The 19,199-nt window shown below is 42.1% G+C and overlaps 1 protein-coding gene across 1 annotated transcript in view; it reads left to right on the top strand.

Moving 5' to 3' along the window:
• Positions 1–19,199, top strand: part of DNAJC24 (DnaJ heat shock protein family (Hsp40) member C24) — an 83,678-nt gene that overhangs the window by 45,169 nt on the left and 19,310 nt on the right. Inside the window, exon 3 of the mRNA XM_019551515.1 lies at positions 11,943–12,081. Coding sequence (XP_019407060.1) covers positions 11,943–12,081 — 139 coding nt within the window. The remainder of the gene's footprint in view (positions 1–11,942; positions 12,082–19,199) is intronic.

Below are 19,199 nucleotides of genomic sequence, written 5' to 3'. Positions count from 1 at the left end.
ATTGATGGAGGGTAGGGGATCCCCCTCACCCAGATTTCCCTGTCCCATAGCAGGCATGGGCATCCCGTGTGACTGATGAAAGACTGACTTATTGACAGGAGAATGAACCAGAAAAGTACTAAGCAGGTGAAATGCATTCTTGGTGCTAAGAATGTATTACTTTAAACTGTATTATTCTGTTTGTGCACATTTCTGGACAGAATTGCATGTTTTAAGCATTCAAAAATTACATCTCTCTGCAAAAATTGTGAGATAAATTTAAAAAATTAAAGTTTTACCTTGTGGCATCTTGCTTTTAGGGTTCTTGTTTCCAGCTTTCCTTCACAACTATTAGAATTAGAAATGCACCTTTATAAATATGAAAGATGAAATCCTCTGTACTGGTACTCCAGGAGCTACAGCCTTAAGAAATATAGTAAATATCATAAGATCTGTGATAAACTGGGAGGGCTGACAACACTATATGTGTGTGTGGTTTCTTTTTAAGGTCAGTGGGAGTAAGATCATTTTCTTGTTTACTTTACTGAGATTTATTTAAAAGGAGAGCACATACAAACTCTGAGCACCTGGATAATTAAACCTACAATAACCACATGGCAATAGAAGTACAAGCAAACTCTAAGCAGCTTCAACAATGGACTGACACTCAGTGCCATGTAGAGCAGTTGTACCACCAGGTCCAGCCTGCTTGCCACACACAGCATGCACCAGCCCCACTCCAGGGCTGGCACTGCATTCGACATATGGGCTGAACTCTACACTACACACAACACAAGAGAATTGGTCCAGAGCATGCGCTGCATGTGGCACCCACACAGAACCAGACTTTTGCACTGGCTCCAGGACCAATCTGGATCATGCCCCAAGCTGTCCACTTGCACTGGAGCCACCTTGCAGGACCGGTCCAGCAGGGTACCTCATACCATCTGCAATCTGGACTGCCTATACTGCGTGTAGCACTGGGTCCAACTTGTGTACTACATGAACTGGTATGTGCTACACACACAGATCCAGATTTGCTTAGGAACCAATATGCAAAACTGGTCCCGTGCAGGGGCCACATGTAGCACATGCCCCAGACTGATTCCCTGTACAACATGGAGTCCACAGAGTTGGCCTGGATCGTATAGCTCAATGGACTGGGTCTGGTCCACAGGTCACATGTTTAACACTGTTTTTGGACAATATATTTAATCTGTGCTATCCATGTTGTAGTTTGTCTAGCTGTAGAAAGGATGTAACCCAGTTATCTTTTGAGGAGGGTTGTGAAAATTAATGTTAATACAAACATTGAGTTCTTCTGATGAAAAGCCCTAAAAGAATAATTATTAATATCATAATATTATCTACTTGATCTATACTTGATAATATTATATCCTGATCTGCTGAGGCGGCTGTCTGTGCCCAGAAGAAGTATTATAATTCAAGTTTTAAGAAATTTGACTTTAAGAAGGGAACAATAACTGCATAGGCTGAGAAGTAAAATTAAATATAAGATATTTTTGGGTGATACTAAAATCTATGGTGAGGATAACCCAAGACTAAACCACTGTACATATCATGGGAGCCTGCATTACAATTTCCTATACAAAGCACTTCTCTAATTCCTTCTGATAACTTTTTACTAAGTAATCATGGATGAAGTCTTGAGTGCTAGTGTAAACATTCAAAGCAGAAACAATAAAGTCCCCGCAAGCAGATGGCAAGAGAATAGAAAATCCAGCAGGTTTTTCTCTTCTAGGTCTGACTTCAGGTAAAAGTGACTTTAAGTGTTACAATAAGGATAATAAAAGGGGTAACCGGCAGGGCTGGACTTTTGGCATCCTGGGTAGTAACTCAACTACCTAGCAACTGTAGTCATGGACCAGCTTCCTATTGTGTTAGTCACTACACGACCACAGAACATAAGATTTTCCTTTCCCCAAAACAGAATAAAGGGAAGATTAGCAGACATCAGGCACAGTGGAGTAAAACACAGTGAGCCAATATTAGGTATCATGGTAGGCAACAGTCTTTCAGTTTTAGTGTGGCATGTTTTAGTTTTAGTTTTTGAAGGATACAAAGGAGAATAATCGTGTGGTTTTATATTTGTTTACAGGGAGTTCCTTCCAATTGTGGAGGTGAATATATAGAAAAGCACAGTGATCTGTTTGAAATTAGAGGCCCTTCTACATGTGCAGGTAAAGGTGCAATGGGATCTAATGCATGATACACACAATCCATCTCCTGCCATGCTACATATGCTGGTGCATGCCTTATTGCTGGTACAGGGGGAGCCCTTCATGTCTCCAGCAAGAAGCAAGCTCCCACAGCTGGGAGATCACATGAGCTGTGGTCTCCCAGCCACAGAGGAGAATGGGCCTCCCCTGTGGCTGGAAGCCCTGTCAGCTGGGAGCTCCTAGGCTCAAGGGTGCACACAGAACTCTCTCCCCCCACCCCCAGCTGGGAGCTCTAATAAGCTGACAGGGTTCCCAGCCACAGGGGCCACTGGCCACATAATTAAAGGTTGATAAGAAGCAGCTACAGAGTTATTACACATCTTTTGTGGAATGACTTTACAGTTTATTCCTCTTTTTATCACATCATTAATTGACTGAATATATGACTAGGTGACCACTTAACGTGTGATTAATTGGTTAATCATGCCTGAAGTGTAACATGTAGATGGGGCCTAGGTTATAGAGAAGTGCAGCATTGTAGGTGGAAACTGACCTCTTTAAAATTAATGAGAAATTTTAGTTATAGTTTCATAGTTTGTAGGGTCGGAAGGGACCTGAGCAGATCATCAAGTCCAACCCCCTGCCTTGGCCTTATGAAGATGTTGAGACATAAAAGGCCCTTAAAGGGAAAAGAGTTTGCTTAAGTATCATGCAATACTGAAGGGGAGGTCAGTGGGAGAAAGCAGAGAGATGAGTGACAAGGACAGTGGTAGGCTGGATAGGTGATTTCTGAATGGATATGAGCTGAGTGTGAACAAAAATATTAGTTGTGTTGATGGATAGGAAAAGTCATATCTTGGAGACATTAGGAAGAAAAACTAGGCAAGATGCAGGCATAACCTCAATGTAGTATTAGAGAAAGTGGTCAGAGCAGGCAGGATGATGTATTATAGCCAGCTTTTGAGAAATAAGTTAGTGGAGAGAGCTCGAAGAACTCAGTTATTGCATCCGTTGAGCTTGAGTTGGCAACTAGTCATAGACAAGATGTTATCGGGGAAGCCTACCGTGACTTTAATTTGAACAGAAGGAAACAGGTTAGGAATAGAGAGAGTTATGAGAGTCATCTGCGTGGAGATGGTAGATGAATTCTCTTCATAGGTGAAATTGTTCAGAGGTAAAGAATAGATGGATATACTTGGGCAACTGGTGCCTCCTGAGTCTGGGGGGGCACCCACTGGTGCTGCCAGTGGTGTCGGTGCTGGGGCCAGAGCTGGTGACCTACTGCAGGTGCCACCAGCAGTGGCAGCAGCCCTGTCAGGGCGGGTACATGCCCCCCTGTGCCTTCCCTACATGTCGCCTATGAGGAGAGAAGAAGGGGAGCAAAGATAGGTGTGTTTGTTCCACTCCTCCTTGGAGCACTGCATGGCAAGATAAGATGATTTCTCTAGAATGACTTGGAGAAAGTGGTGGGAAAGAAGTGAATTATGGAAACCAAGAGAAGGTAATCTTTATAAAAAGAGCATGGTCAGTTGTCTTAAAAGGCCAAGGAGGAGGAGGATTGAGTCCAGAGCACTGGCTAAGAAGAGACCATTAGAAATACTGGCAAAAGAATTGATTCCTGTGGAATCTAATTGATGGAAATTGGTTGGAGAAAATAAGTGTAAGGAACTGGAGTTGATGAATTTCAGACAGTGATTTAAAACAATGTGTTCAGTTTAACCTGGCAATTTTTTTTTTTTATTGAAGTACCAAAAATTTACATCTCAACAAAAAAACTTCAACCATCCCCCCCTCCTTTCCCTTTCCATCTTCCTCTCCCTCTCCCTCCCATCCCTCCCCCACCTACCTGCAGGAGCTGCTGTCCAGGCTGCCTGGTGGACATGTACATGTGCACACATCCACATGGCAGCCCCTGCCTAACTGCCCTCCTCCCACTCCTTCCCAGCACCCTGCAAGCTGGAACTCTGCCAGCCTGCAGAGAGCTCTTTGCAAAACAGCAAAATCCATGGGTTTCTCCAGCAAAATGAGAAATCCACAGTTTCCTCTGGCAAAGGGAGAAAGCCATAGTTTTCTCCATTTTCCCATGGGAAACGGAAAATCCAGATCCCTGACGCTCACTCATCCCAGCTTGCCACCTTGCAGCTAGTCAAAGCTCTCCTGAGAAAACTGACAGGGCCCCCTACACCCACTCACTGGCACCAGTATGGTCAGCTGGAGTCAGCTGATTCTTCACTTCCTGGACATAAACCTCTGACCCAGAACAGGAAGTGTCCAGACAACAGGGCTCAACCTGATTCTAGATGGCTTTCCTGTTTCCTGTAGCTTGCTCTTTGATTCCTCTGACTCCTTATTCTGGTTTCCTGACCCAGCATGTTCTCTGATTCTGCTCTCTATCTGACCTCCCAGCTTCCCAACTCAGCGTGTTCCTAGACCTTGTTCTCAAACTAACCTCCTGGCTTCCTGACCTGGTTTATCCCTGGACTCTGCTCACTCCTCCTGATCCAAATGGCCCCAGACATGCTTGCGTAGGCATGACAGTGGGTAATCAGCATCTTGGGAAGTTGATGTAATCCATAAAATAAGCTTAAATACTCTTAATATAATTCATAGATTTAAAATAGAGGTAAATTGATTGACAGATAACGAAAATATAATCAAGTTGCTTAGTATAGTGTTCATTGTATCCTGAAAGGTCATTAGTAAATGAACAAAGATCCTATGAAACTGTTTTTGCTTCCCTCATCCAGTGAAGGCATACTGACAAAGTAGGCTGTTGCCTACAAAAGCTCATGCTTCTCTAACTGGTTAGTCTATAAGGTTCCACGTTGCTCTGCCTTCTGCTAGTGCAGGAGAACAGGGCACATGAATATTTTAGAAATATATGAACTGCTGCCTCTTGATGACAGTATTTTTAATCAATTTCTTAAAACACTTTTGATATTTTGGAAAAGTGCAACACAGAGAAATATTATCAAATTACAGTCGTGTGGATATTTTAATTAATTTTTCAGTAAGAGAAAAAATAACTGAATAAGACAAATGACAAATGTCTGAGACCAGATCAGCCTTCAAAGTACAGCTGAATATTAGTATGATATGACAAGCGGGGATGTAAGGAAGAAATTAACTCATAAGCTGGAAGCATGTATTTAATTATTATTGCTTTTTTCATTCTGAGAGACTGGGCTGTGTAGATTTTAATCTACACATGCGTAGCTACTAACACTATGGCATCTGACTTTGGGGAAAGGAGAGGGTTCGGCTTCTGCTTGGATTTTCCCACAGTACTAGAAAGTGTTTTGCTAAGATATGCTTCACAGTGTGCAGGCATCAGGAATCTAATCCAACCCCATTATCCCTGCAAAATAAATTGTCTGCTCTGAAGTATCTTTAAGAAACATTGCCAAAACATAAAAGGTACAACAGGGACCCACTATCTGTTGGGTTATGCCTGATGAATAAATCCCAAACCATTTTTAATTACATTGTAAGTAGTTTGCCTCATTTTCTTTCTTCCATTGATTACTTAAGCACCATCTCTTTATTAATGTATGGTAATAATTTCAGAGGACTGAGAATTAGACCCCTTTTGTAAGGAGTACACATAAAGAACATTAGCAGGTCAGAGGACACCCTGAATCTGGTCATCTAGGACATGAAATCTTGGATACAGAGCCAGAGATGGGCTTCCTTTGGATGGTTCTACACTTCAAAAAAATGAGCATCAGAAACTCTTCTTTTAAGAAAACTCACAGATACTAATTCATTATCAATTCTAAAGAAATGTACAAAGAAGGTAATGATACTTCTCCAAATATGGACCACACTGCTAAAAAGAAATTTCTTAAATCTTTTTCTGATGTAACATTTGCTTTTATTCTCCTGTAGAGGTCAGTTGCTTGTGTTACTGTCTTGCAAGAGGAATGTTTTCATACAGAAATGTGGTTAAAGTGAAAGTAGTTACACATCCAAGTGACAGTGGCTGTCTGCAAGCAATGATACAAATATATAAATAATATCTATTAACAAGTTGTCTAAAGAAAAAAATAAAAATAAACTCATACTGCTTAAAAATAATTTATTTTATTATTCAACATTGTGTGAAGTGGTAAAATTAGGTTCATTATCTTATAAGAAATGACCAAAATAGACTGTTCCCATTCACTGCCACAGTGGAGAGCCCCACTTCTTGTATTTGTGGTTTCATTTTCTAGAGTATCTGCTTCCACCGTGGCCAGTTATTTCAGGGGCAGTTTGAAGCAACTGAAAGGATGGTCAGATTACTTTCCTTCTTGCTAAATTGTTTCATGCACTCATTGGTTGAGGCACTGCTCAAAAGCTGCAAATTTATTTTCAATCAGCTATGATTTCACTGTGGCTGAGTAGGAGAGGAACCAGTTTTGTTTGATTCTTCAATATTCTCAGCAGGAGAGGAGTCAGTTTTCTTAGCGTTGTTGTGAGCAATCAGTCATTAATGACTGGTTTGCTCCCTCTCAGAAATCGGGATCTGACAACATATGGTCTTCAGCAGACGGTTAAGAGCAGCTTTTGGCCAATCAAAAGGCAGGATGTTCTGGGCAACCGGTTTTGTATTTAATTGTTTCAAAGCTTTTGTCCTAAATGTTTACATGTAGTTGTATTCAGGTCATGATTTCACACTCACTGTACTGTGTTAGTGTGCTTTTTGTGTATGGCAAGGCATACCTGGGACTTTCAGATATTCTATTTATTTGAATGTTAGTTTGATGGAAAATGTTATAGGAAGACTTGCCTCTTCTAGCAGCAATAAAAGCATTAATGAGACATTTCAGGTGTTAGTTGTCATCATTCACATAGTTATTTCCTCATGGGATGTAAAACTAAACCATTAAATGGTTTATTTGGGATTGAAACTTGAAATAACAAAATTTCAATCAAGGAATAAGTGTATACTGCTTTTACATTTGCACAACATTAAACATAAGAATAAAGCATGTTACTTCCTTCAAAGTCTTACTTAACAATTACAAATCTTTTACAGTTTTTAGTAAAAAACTGACTTGATCTACTTTAAATAAGTACTGTTTTCAGTAATCTTTTCTGACTGTGTACCTTGGACACATATGATATGTAGATTATTTCTATCTATATTAATTTTTGTTAATCCATTATGCAGGCTAAGAACTTCTAATGTTTATCAGTACTCAGTGTACATATAAAGTGACCTTTTCAGTTAACACTTGGGCAGGATTACAGTTCATGATCAGCTACCAGCTTGAACAAATACTGTTAAGGCTGGAACACAGTTGGAAAAAAGAAAGGCTGCTTAGATCATTTGACCAAAATACACGAATCAATTACTGTGATATAGTCTACATCATCCAATGTCATGCTTTCCCTCCCCATTACCTGGGTTTACCTTGAAATGTTAGATGTAATGGTAACTTTTTTTTCTTCCTGTTGGATCTGAAGCAGCATTCATTTTTGGTTGCTAAGGCTACATAGAGGTGTCCCATTTTTTATCAGTAGAGTTGCCATACTTCCAGTACAAGCATACAAGTGTTCTCTCAGTTTCTCTTGGAGGAGACATGCCCCTTCCAGGAGATGTTAGGCTGGAAGCCCTCCCATATGAGAGAGTTTCTTTCACAGGAATGAATACTTCTAAATTCCCTGCTTGACTGGTCTGGGAGGGGACAGGAGAGGAGCAGTAAGTCTTTACATATGCTTGGGAGCAGGGGTGAGAGTGGGGGTGCTTTAATTAATCAACGAGCTTTAGTTAAAGCACCCCCCCTGCCATTTTGAAGTTCAAGGACACTGAATACACATGACGCTGAGGCTGCTGGAGTGTGCTAATTAGCATGCTCCAGCTGATGTGATTAATCAAGTCTGCTCTGACACATTCCAATTAGAATGCATTGGAGCAAGCATCGGGCACGTGTATAGGTGCCCATGATGCTTCCCAGCTCTTCACCAGATCAGGGTACCTGCTTTGGGGAATAGGTTGGGGGCTTTATCATGCTGTTCCCTCTACTCCTAGTTTCATAGTTGGAAGAGTCAGAAGGGACCTAAGCAGATCATCAAGTCCAACCTCTTGCCATGGCAGGAAAGAGTAATGGGGTCAAATGACCCCGGCAAGGTGTTCATCCAGCCTCCTTTTAAAGATCCCCAGGGTAGGAGCCAAGCACCACTTCTCTTGGAAGCTGGCAATCTATTCCTCCCTTTTAGCATGCCCACTCCTCCCCTTATCTTAGTATCATCTGCAAATTTGAACAGGGTGTTTTTTACCCCCTCGTCCAAGTTGCTGATGAAGATGTTGAATAGTGCGGGCCTGAGGACTGAGCCCTGCGGAACCCCACTGCCCACATCCCTCCTGAAGGGATGGTGGGCAGCCTTTTGAAGTTCCATGGGAAGGGGGAAACTAGAGGTGCACTGATACATTGGTCTTTATTGTATCGGCACAGATAAAAAGGGAAATTGACATTATTGGCAATTGGTTTTTTTTTTGAGCGATTGACTGATAAATGCCGTGTGTAAGGGTGCAACTACAGCATGCACCCAGCCAGCCTGGCAGCTTAGAGAGAAGCATACAGCTGGCGAGTCTGCTGGAGAAGGGGGAGGAGGGTATATTGAGGCCACTGCGGTGAGGGAGGGAATGGGGGTGGGGCAGGTGGATGTGCTACCCAGCTGGGACAGGGCACGAGACAGAGCTACAAGTGCATCCAGTTCTGGGTGCTGCACTTGAGGAGGGATGTGGAGAACATGGAGAGGGTCCAGAGGAGGGCCACTCACATGATCGGGGGCAGCAGGGTAGGCCCTATGAGGAGAGGCTACGAGACCTGAACCTATTCAGCCTCCACAAGAGAAGGCTGAGAGGGGATCTGGTGGCTGTCTATAAACTGGCCAAGGGGGACCAGCAGGCAATGGGAGAGTCCCTGTTCCCCTGAGCACTACTGGGAGTAACAAGGAATAACGGCCATAAGTCGATGGAGAGTAGATTCAAGCTAGATATCAGGAGGCACTACTTCACAGTCAGGGCGGCTAGGATCTGGAACCAAATTCCAAGGGAAGTGGTGCTCACTCCTATCCTGGGGATCTTCAAAAGGAGGCTAGATAGACACCTTGCCAGGGTCATTTGACCCTAGCATTCTTTCCTGCCCACGGCAGGAGGTCAGACTTGATGATCTGATCAGGTCCCTTCCGACCCTACCAACTATGAAACTAAGTAGTTCATCTGAGGGGTGCAGGGGTGGCTCCTCCTGCTGCGCACATCCCTAGGGGAGGCATGGGGGCATGTGCCCCCCAGATCTGTGCACAGGGTGAAGGGCTGGGGCTCTAGGCAGTGCCGAGCTCTTCCCAGCAGTGGGGGGAGGGGGAGGGGGAGGAGTTGGGCCAGGGCTGTGCTTGGGGTAGATGGTGGTGGCAGCATGGGGAAAGAGTGTTGGGTGAGCTACAGTGAATTTTGGGGTGATTGTAGCCCACTTCATAGCCCACCTACAAACACCACTGCCACCCAACCCAAGTGCATCCCGGCCCAACTCCCTCACTGAGAAGAGCCTGGCACTGGCACCAGCCTGCAGAAGCAACCTGCCCTCACCCTGCACACAGATCTGGGGGGCACATATCCTCCCTTACCTCCCCCAGGGGTGTGCACAGTGGTGGGAGCCCCCACCCCATTCCTCGCACTCCCCAGACAAAACACTTAGGGCTCTGTCCCGTGTCCTGTCCTGCCCTGGCTGGGTAGCGCCTGCTTCTGTCCCAACCTTAGCTTCTGCTCTACTCCATCCCTCACCATGGGAGCCTTGATAATCATCCCCCATGCCCCTTTCCCCCAACAGACTTACCAGGCAGGTACTGCTCTCCAAGCTGCCAGGCTTTCATATCATCAGTTAGATTGGTATCAGCTGACATGGCTCGTTCATAAAAGGCCATCAACAGGGCCGTCCCTGTCGGGGATGAATTGGAGCAATCGCCCCAGGCCCCATGCTTTGGAGGGCCCCACGGAGTCAGGTGGAGTGGCGTGGCCACTCTCGCTGCCACCAGCTTCACATCTGGCCACTCAGCACTCCCCCACCCTCCCCCTGAATCAGCCACTGGTTTCCTTGCATCCAGGGGTGGGGCCCCACATCCTGCTCAGATCATCTCTAGCCATCGGTATTGGTATTGGTAGACATTTCTCAAAATGTCTATTGCAGAAGTGAACACCTGTTCAAGACCTAAATGTTGTTGCCAAAAATTTCCAACCTGCATGATGCCTAAGTCAGCATTTGGGTTCTACCACACCTATGCCTGGGCTTTATTTTCAGCAACTGTCAAGCTGGTCCCTACTTTTGAATGCATCACTGACTTCAAGGGCATAGACCCATGCAGCCAACATATGCACATATACTAAATACTTGAGTTCACAACTTGTGTGAGCAACCATTTTTGCATGCACAACCATGTGTGTGTAGAAAATGGGTGTAAAAAGTTTGAGGTTTTAGACTTTTTGCCCTTAGGATCTGTTCTCCTGCTATGGTTTGGGAGATTATTCAGATAAATCTCATAAATTCAAATGATAGTTACATGAATCAGTGAACAAACAGACTCCAGTTGCAGTAGTCCTTTTGAATTTGTAGTATAAAACTGTCTGTGAAGAAGGGGGAGGCAATTGTTTTAAGCTCACACTACACCCACATTGTTCTTTCCAAAATGAACAATAAATTAGAACAAATACCTCTTCATAAAGAGAAGCATTTTTTCAAAATTCTACTCTGTAGTATTCCCTTGTGCCAAAGGCCTTCCAAGTCACAATAACCACAGTAGGCTCTTCTGTGTGCTGGCATAGAGGGCAGAAATTAAATCCAGGATGTAGGAAAAATAAGTAGATGAAGAGTATTTTGAAATATAATGCAGTGAATTAACAGATAACAATTCTTGCATGGCTGTAACTCATTCTTTCCCCAGGTGCTCTCTCTAGTTGCTGCTTTTCAGGTGTATATGTGCTATATGAAGCATCGAAGTATCAAAAATTGAAAATATATACCTTACAAGTAAGTTAAACTATAGCAAGGAATAAAAAGAGAATCCATTGAATTCTTTTTAGGGATTTTCTTTCATGTAATGTAAGTATTTTCATTTTTCTGTCTTTATACATGGTTTATCCTACGATCTTGTCTTCAGATAATCATTTCTTAACTAGAATGACACAAAATTTTGAAGCCAGTGATCCATGACTTTAAATATTTGGAAGGGCTATTGATTCACTGAACTGAAAAAAAATTAAAGATGTTGAGGCATAGTTTCCAAAATAGATATACATACATATTGCAATGTATATTTGATTTTACATATTCTGTTTACCTTTTAAAGGGTAAAGATGAGATGTGTATAATAAAGTATTCAATTTATTCGTGATTAGGCTGGAAATGTAGCTAGATGTAGTATTAAAGAAAAAGCTGCTTTTACCTAAAATATCTCCCATTTTTCCCATGTTGTATTCCTCACTGTGCACCTATTTGTGTTTGCATTAGTCAGTCTCTCTAAGTAAATTGTCCATAAGACCAATGATTCCATCAGCAAATTATCCAGCAAATGTTGTCACTGCACATTGTGACATTTATGCCACTGGTGGATTTGCTGCTATTCCAGTGGTCTAATTAACCTGGCAGTAATCTCCTGTGTGCAACATAGTCATCTCATTTTCCTTGGCACCTTCTTTCAAACCTTCTTGTCCCCCTCCCTGTAACTGAATATCACATTTACTATCAATTTTTTTTCCCCTCACCCTTCTCCCCACCGCCACCAACTTTTCTTTTTGATTGGCAGTATCATCCAGATAAACAAAGCGCAGATGTGCCAGCAGGAGAAGTGGAGGAGCGTGTGCAGAGGTTCATCGAAATTGATCAAGCGTGGAAAATTCTAGGGAATGAAGAGACAAAAAAAGAGTATGACCTGCAGCGGCGTGGTAGGTTCCTGCCAAGGAGTGCTGTAGTGGCAGCAGCTCTGTAAAACAAGGGCTGGAGTAGTAGTTAGATGATATTTTAAAATGCTATTTGTTTCTGCAGTAAAATGTTCTCTTCCCTTGTCCTACTTTCATTTTCTGGATACATTGTTTATGTTGATTAGGACAGACAGTTATCCAGTAAAGAACACTAAATTACTTCCAACAAAACATTAGGTAGCATTGCTTCTAATAATTTTAATGAATATGGAATTTAGACTGCATTTACAGTCATTAAAGATGATATTAAAGCAGCTTCGGTAAATGGTCTTAATGATTTCAAGTAATACCCTATGCTACATTTTGTTGCAGCATTTTAGGCATAAGTTTTGAGTAATTTACTTCTAAAGTCCAGTATAATGTATGGTTTTATGAGCATTCCAAAATCATCATGTATCTTTTTTTTTTCTCTAAGAAGCATGTGTTTTGTTTTAGGGCAGCTTTCATAATTCATCTCTAGTTTAAGCGACTCTTTATAAAGCAGGTTTATAAATAATATTCCAGTAAAACACATTAACTAGGCAGCTCCAGCACGCATTTCTTTTTAGACATCTCAGAAAAAAGCTTCTTAAAACAGCGACAGGCTGTTGTGAGAAAGAAAGGGGGAAATGTAGGTCAGGTCTGTCACACATGGGCTACCATTACATGAAGTGATAGGCTGTCTTTCTGCTCTGGCCTCAGGATAGGAGTCCCTCAGCCTTCCATTAGAACCTTCAATAAATGTATATCCACCCTACATGTTAATGGGGGGAGTCAATAATAGTGTATTGCCTGTGGGGAAAACACTCAGTCGCTCTCTGCAGTACACACTCTGGTCCAGCATTGACGTGTAGCCACCACCACTTTTAAATGTGTCTGATAAAAGCCCACTGTCTCTGCAGCTTGTTATTGAATTTCCTTCCATTGTACACTGGCACACCATCAAACCTTTTTCTTTTGCGTTGATTTCAACTCCCCTGCTGCTAAGGTTACCAGAACTTTATTTGAGAAACAAAGGCTTAGTCATAGTAGCAGATATACATCATTGTAAGATTAGAAGAATGATATACATGTTTATTTTCAGCATGAATTACAATATACTTAAATATGTGGGTTTTTTCAGACTGTGCAGGTACAGGGCTGACAGGTACAATTTTAATAAATTAGAATAATTGAACGGATGGTTTCCAGTTGGTTTTGTGTACATATATTGCACTTTTTTTTATTTAGCTTTGCATACCTTGAAATGACCCAGCACTGGCATTAAAAACGTCTGATTTAACTCCCAAATACAAGTATTTCATATCTTCCTTCAACTTGAGTGCTTTGAGGTTTTACAGCACAGATTCTGTACCAACCAGTCCAGTAACTACCGGGTCCTTAGGTGTGATGACGCAAATGACTATTTCAGCTGTTAACCTTAAAGCGTGTGCTAGTTTAACTTTAAAGCCTAATTGCTGAACACAGGATTTGAACACAGAATTTAAAAACAGTGGAGCAAATAAATCCAGTAAAGTTGATACAATTATATAAAAAATGTATATAACCTATTTTTGTCCTCCACTGATGGCAAGAGATACAATTTTAATTTTAAGTGAGTTTTATTTTAATTCTTACAAAGGTGCTTTGAAGGTATATACATGTGTTCTGAGACTCTTGCGTATGGAGGAGTTGTTCTAAATTGCGATTTCTGGAGACTACAAGGACACTTAAGAAAGAAAAGCAAATTGTATATCTCTAATTCACATGAATCTGGATAAGTCTTTGTAACTCGGTTGTATCTTGTGAAAGTGGTATTTTAAGGCATAAGGCCCTTTTTACGCAAGACTAAAGTGAACCATCTAAACTGGTGAATCACATTTACCTATACTTTAACTCTGGATGTTTGCCATGTCACAATGTGTTCACTAACGGCAGAATGATAGGGAAATTGATTAGAAGCCAGGTCTCTGAAATGCCTATGCAGGGTGCTTCAGCAGTCATGATTCTAGTCAGTTTCATTAAGGCTGCTGCTAAAGCATACAGAAACAAAGGGGAACGAAACGAGAAGCAATACGTGAAAACTGATAAGAGGTCACAAAGCAAGGGGCAGGGAATGTGTTATGAAGGACAGGGGATGGGATTTTGGTGATACAAATATATATGCATGTATGTGCACATGGGAGACAGAGTAGGAAAAAGATTTGTTTGCAGCACAATCTTTTCCTGTGCAAGACTGTGTGCACCTGTGTTTGCAGTCTTACTCTAATGCTTTAATTCTTAATGTCTTCAGCTCAGAAGTTTGCTGGCAAGTAGATTACCTGAGAAGCAGTCCATGTGCCTGGTTGTAATATGTGGGGTTTTTTTCTTTTTGAGCCCTTGTGGTTTAACAAGTAAGTATGTTTTCACATTTTAACGCTTGTTTCCTCTGGAGGTATTGCAAGAAATCTTCTATGCCCTGAGGACATAGGTACTAATGAGCAATGGACAAACCTCAAAGGATTTAGAGGTTTGGCTCATGTACTTAATCCAAACCTCTTTGGTCTGGAAATCTTACAAGAATTGTCTTTTTAATGTGTGTTAAGAAAATTTGTCTAGCTCCTTGTTATGCTGAGCTGGGAATGAATTAAGAACCTTTTTCATAGACTTAAATATTTTATTTCCAGTCCCTTATCCATAGCCTGAAGGCAGGAAAAAAATCATAGTTTACCTATTAAAAAGGAACTTTTTTTTCTCAGTTTGGTTTGAAATATGGCCATGTCTGATTGTAATTTCTGGGAAAATTACATACTACATAAACTGAAAATAAAATTACATATATAGTTAGTTGAAATCAATCTGACAATAATAATTGCCAAATTTTTACTGAGAGACTGAGGTGTTAATTCAGAAACAGAGCTAACCATTTTTTAGATTCTTATATGAGGTTGTCTGTGCCCTCAGAGTTCATGACCCCATTGCAGCTTAGCAGAATAAAACAGAATAAATTAATTTTGTGTATTTTATGGACTTTATTAAAAAAGGATAAGCAAGTATGTCTACTTAATACAAGCTAATATACTAATGTAAAGATGGAATAATAAAACATTAAAGTAGAGGTGCACTGATATATCGGTTGCACTAATAAAATGACGTTATCGGCTTTTTTTTGGCCATTATAGCCGATAATGTTTACCGATTATTATGCCTTCTGGCCAGGGTTCTGAACACCTGGGTTCCCTTTCCCCCATGGGGCCAGAGCTCCCAGATGCTTGGGTTCCCTCAACAAATGGCGGGTTTCCCCTTGTCCGCCTGGCAGCTGTGGGCTGGCGAGTTGTGCCTCTTGCTGCCAAGCTGCTTGTTCGATGAGCCTTTAGCTCAAGCACCCCCACCGCCAGGACACTGAGTGCTTAAGCACTAGGACACTGAATGATGCAATGCAGGAGGTTGCTGGAACGTGCCAGAAACAAACAAAAAAAAAGGGCTATTTATGTCAGTACTTTAAAATGCCTTGCATTATTACTAAATATCAGTTTTCACATTGTCATCAGCCAATATGGCTGGTTAATAATCGACTATAAGCATCAGTCAAGAAAATCTTTATCAGTGCAGCCCTACACTGAAGTCATCATTAAGAATTAATAGATCAATGCGTTTGACTGATTAAAGAACAAAACTAATGCAGCTTGTAATCCAAGCCATGAAATCAAAGATAAATTATTTTGGGTTAATTTTACCTTGGGAAAATTTAAAAAAACAGTTTTCTTCAGTCAAAGACTCTAACCAGGGCTTAGACCAGTATAGGTAAGATACCTCAGGGATGGAAGTGTTGTTAAGAATTAAAGGCCAGATTGTCACGCTGGTGTGGATGGCTTTGCTGATAAACCCAAGTTTCAGATAGCTTGCCACAAAAAGGGAGAAGCATATGGATTCAGATATTATTGATGCATGAGAAAGCAAGAGAACCTATGCCTTCTACGTGCTCTTTGCTTTTGTAGGGATCATTTCCCATTTGTGGCTTTTAAGTCTCTTACCTGAAGTGTTTGAGGTCCTCTCACACAGCAGTCTTTTAGGCCTTAGGTCAGGCTGGAAAGTTCTTCATCAAATGATCTGTGCTTCTGCCAGGTTTGCTACACTGAACCAGATCAGATGTTCTTCCAGAATCTAAGAGGTTCATGACAGGAAAACCCTTGGGCTGAGGTAGCAGACATGAGAACCACAAATAGTAAAAGTAGTCTTTTTGAGAATATCTAATCATCTACCCATCTCTCCATGTTTTTATTCTTCTCCTAGCATTTACTTCAGTTTCATTAGCATTTATTAAAATGTTCTGAACTTTTCATTTACAAAGAATTGGGCATCTTCTAACTTAGTCTGTTGGCTTTTGACCCCACAACAGTAGCTACTTTTACATTTTCACCATATAATGTTTTGTTGTAATTAAAACTTTCCCAGCCCAACTCAGATTTGGGCCTGTGTTTCTCACATCGCCATTTGCTGGTTTATAGGCAATGGCTTTGAGCCTCATGGATGTGTGTCTATATTGGTGGTGCTTAACCTTCAGCCGGCAGGCCAGATCTAGGTCACAAAGTTATGTAATTTGGCCCAGGGGTCTCCCCATGGGTCTGAAAATTTGGCTGGTGGAAGCATTAATTGCAGCTCCATTGCTGCCAAATTTTGAGACCCATGGGAGCCCTATGGGTTAGATGATGTGGCCCTGCATACTAGATTGCACTGGTATGTGGCAGGGTCACTCCAGAGCTGAATCTGGTGTTCATGGCTGGGTTGATGTGCCAGATTGCACCTGTGGCCCAACCCTGCGTGCCAGCCCTGCATTGGATCAGGCCCATGGACTTGTCTGCAAACTGACTTTGAACCACTCACTCAGCTATGGGACTGGAAAGTTGAACACTACTGATCTATATCACAACACACATGACACTCTTAGACTGTGCCTTTTGGAAGTAGCCTTTCCAAACTCACATTGTAGCATTTCCAAACTCACTCTACTTCCCATTACCTCTTTCAGGTGCTTACTTATAGATAGATGCATAAAGCTAACAGTTATGACAAAGAGGTAATGAAGATTTCTGAACTTACAGACATACTGTTTATTTGCTTATTTCATTCGTTTGTTTATATGTAAGTTGTTTGCTTCTCACAGTTTTTCTGAGAATGAAATTTCTTAACAAAGTCCCAAAATAGTTGTAAGAGGTGTTTCAAATAGTCTCCCTCGTTGCATCTTTGCCCTCTTAATAAAAACTGCTGAGATTTGTGTTCTTCGTAATTTACTTTGACCTCAAAAGAATAGTTAACTTAATGCTGAGAAACTATGCAGGTACAAGAGCAGAAAACAAGCTTTAAAATAATCTGAACAATTAAATAGTTAAATGAGCAGAATAATCACAATTAGCACATCCTTGCCATGATCACTTATACTGCCATTAATGGTGGTTTTTTGGCTCAGTTATGTCTTTGTTTGAGGATTTCAAAGCACAGCTGCAACATATAATTAAATCTTGCAACACTTTTGTAACTGATAAAAATTAAAATAATAAAATGGTGATAGAGGTCAATTTGAAAGAATTATGAAGGCACATCTAACATTTTTATTTTCACTAGCAGAATGGTTCCAACAATACTTTACCAACTGGATAACCATCAGCCCACTAAATTTATTGGCATAGAGCAGTATCTAACACTATTAACCATTATTCAGAGTCACGTTTTTATGGTATGTTTTAGTGGTGCCAACTGGATGAATGGTGCAGGTTTGGTCTGGTGTTCCTGGATCCTGCACAGGATTGGCACTTGGGGTCAGTCCATGGATGTGATAGCCTGAGTGGTAGCCTGACTCTGCATGCCTGGGTGTGGCTGTTGAGTCGTCCAGCTCATGAGGCTCCCTAGGAGTCCAAAAATTTGGCAGCAGGGGAACACAATTAACACTGGTACCATTCCCCTGCCATCAAATTTCCAGACCCATAGGGAACGTTGCAAGCATCACTTGTATACCTTATCTAGATGTGCTATATCAAGCTTTGTAAATATCTTACCTACAGAGAGAGTCCTTAATGCAGTTTTAAAATGGTCATATTTTCAGAAAAAAAATGCTGGACAGACAGTGCTTTTGCTCCGTCTTTCATAGTTGAAGATGAACACCAGTGACTGCTGATGAAACTTAGAACCTAGGCCATGTTGGTAGGAGTAGCAGGTTAACCTTTCATGACTCTTGAGCTGTGTGAAATCAGTTAGTTTGATTCTTGTCCAGAGTGCACAGATCTCATTTACAGTTGTTTCTTTTCTTGAGGGCCTCAAACTAGCTCAGAGTTTTGAGTGGCCTAATTCTTTCCCCTAATACTGGCCAAATTCATTCACCACAGAAATGGTTCCTCCAGAATATCTCTTAGGGCAGGAGCAGGCAAAATATGTCCCGTGGGCGGGATCCGACCTGCCAAGCCATTCTATCCGATTCACGGGACCCCTCAAAATTTTAGCAAATTAATTTTTATCTGTCTCTGGCTGCATGTCAAAGATGACAGTCGCTAGGGACAGCAGGACCCAGTGGCTATTTTAATTTTTATCAGCTAGGGGCAGCAGGACCCAGTGGCTGAGCAGCAAGGCCGGCCTACCTCCACCCCCCTCCTACCCCCAGCACCCAACCAGAAGCCTCTGCAGCTTATGACCGAGCAGTTCTGCAGCTGTTCTCTGCCTCCCTCTGTCTGAGTGGAAAGTAAGATAAGTTCAGAGGAGGGGTGGGGGGAAACCACTATGAACTGCCCAGGAGCTGGGAGAGCCATGGTGCTTGCTGGGCCAGGTTGGAGCCAAAAGGGGAAGCAGCAGACGGGGAGAGTGGAAGGAAGTGGTGGTAGCAGGCAGCGGCCATGGGAAACTACAGCAGCCATGAGGAATGGCACAGGAAGCACCAGGGGCCAGAGGGAGAGGCGCAGGGGCCCTGAGGAGAAGCACGGGGACTGACAGGGGCTGCTGGGAGCAGTCTGGGAAGTGGTGGGGGCCATGGGGAGCAGCGCAGGAAGCAGCAGTGGCCATGGGAAGCAGCGTGGGGAGCAGTGTGGACTGCAGGGAGTGGCAGGGGAAGCAGTGGGGGCTGCAAGGAGCAGTGTGGGGCACAGGGAGTGGTGGGGGCT

The sequence above is a fragment of the Crocodylus porosus genome, unplaced genomic scaffold (genome assembly GCF_001723895.1).
Source record: "Crocodylus porosus isolate Cpor-Errol unplaced genomic scaffold, CroPor_comp1, whole genome shotgun sequence".
In the NCBI taxonomy this organism is placed as follows: Eukaryota; Metazoa; Chordata; order Crocodylia; family Crocodylidae; genus Crocodylus; species Crocodylus porosus.
The sequence above is the reverse complement of the archived record's forward strand: the minus strand, read 5'-3'. Positions and strand labels throughout refer to the sequence as shown.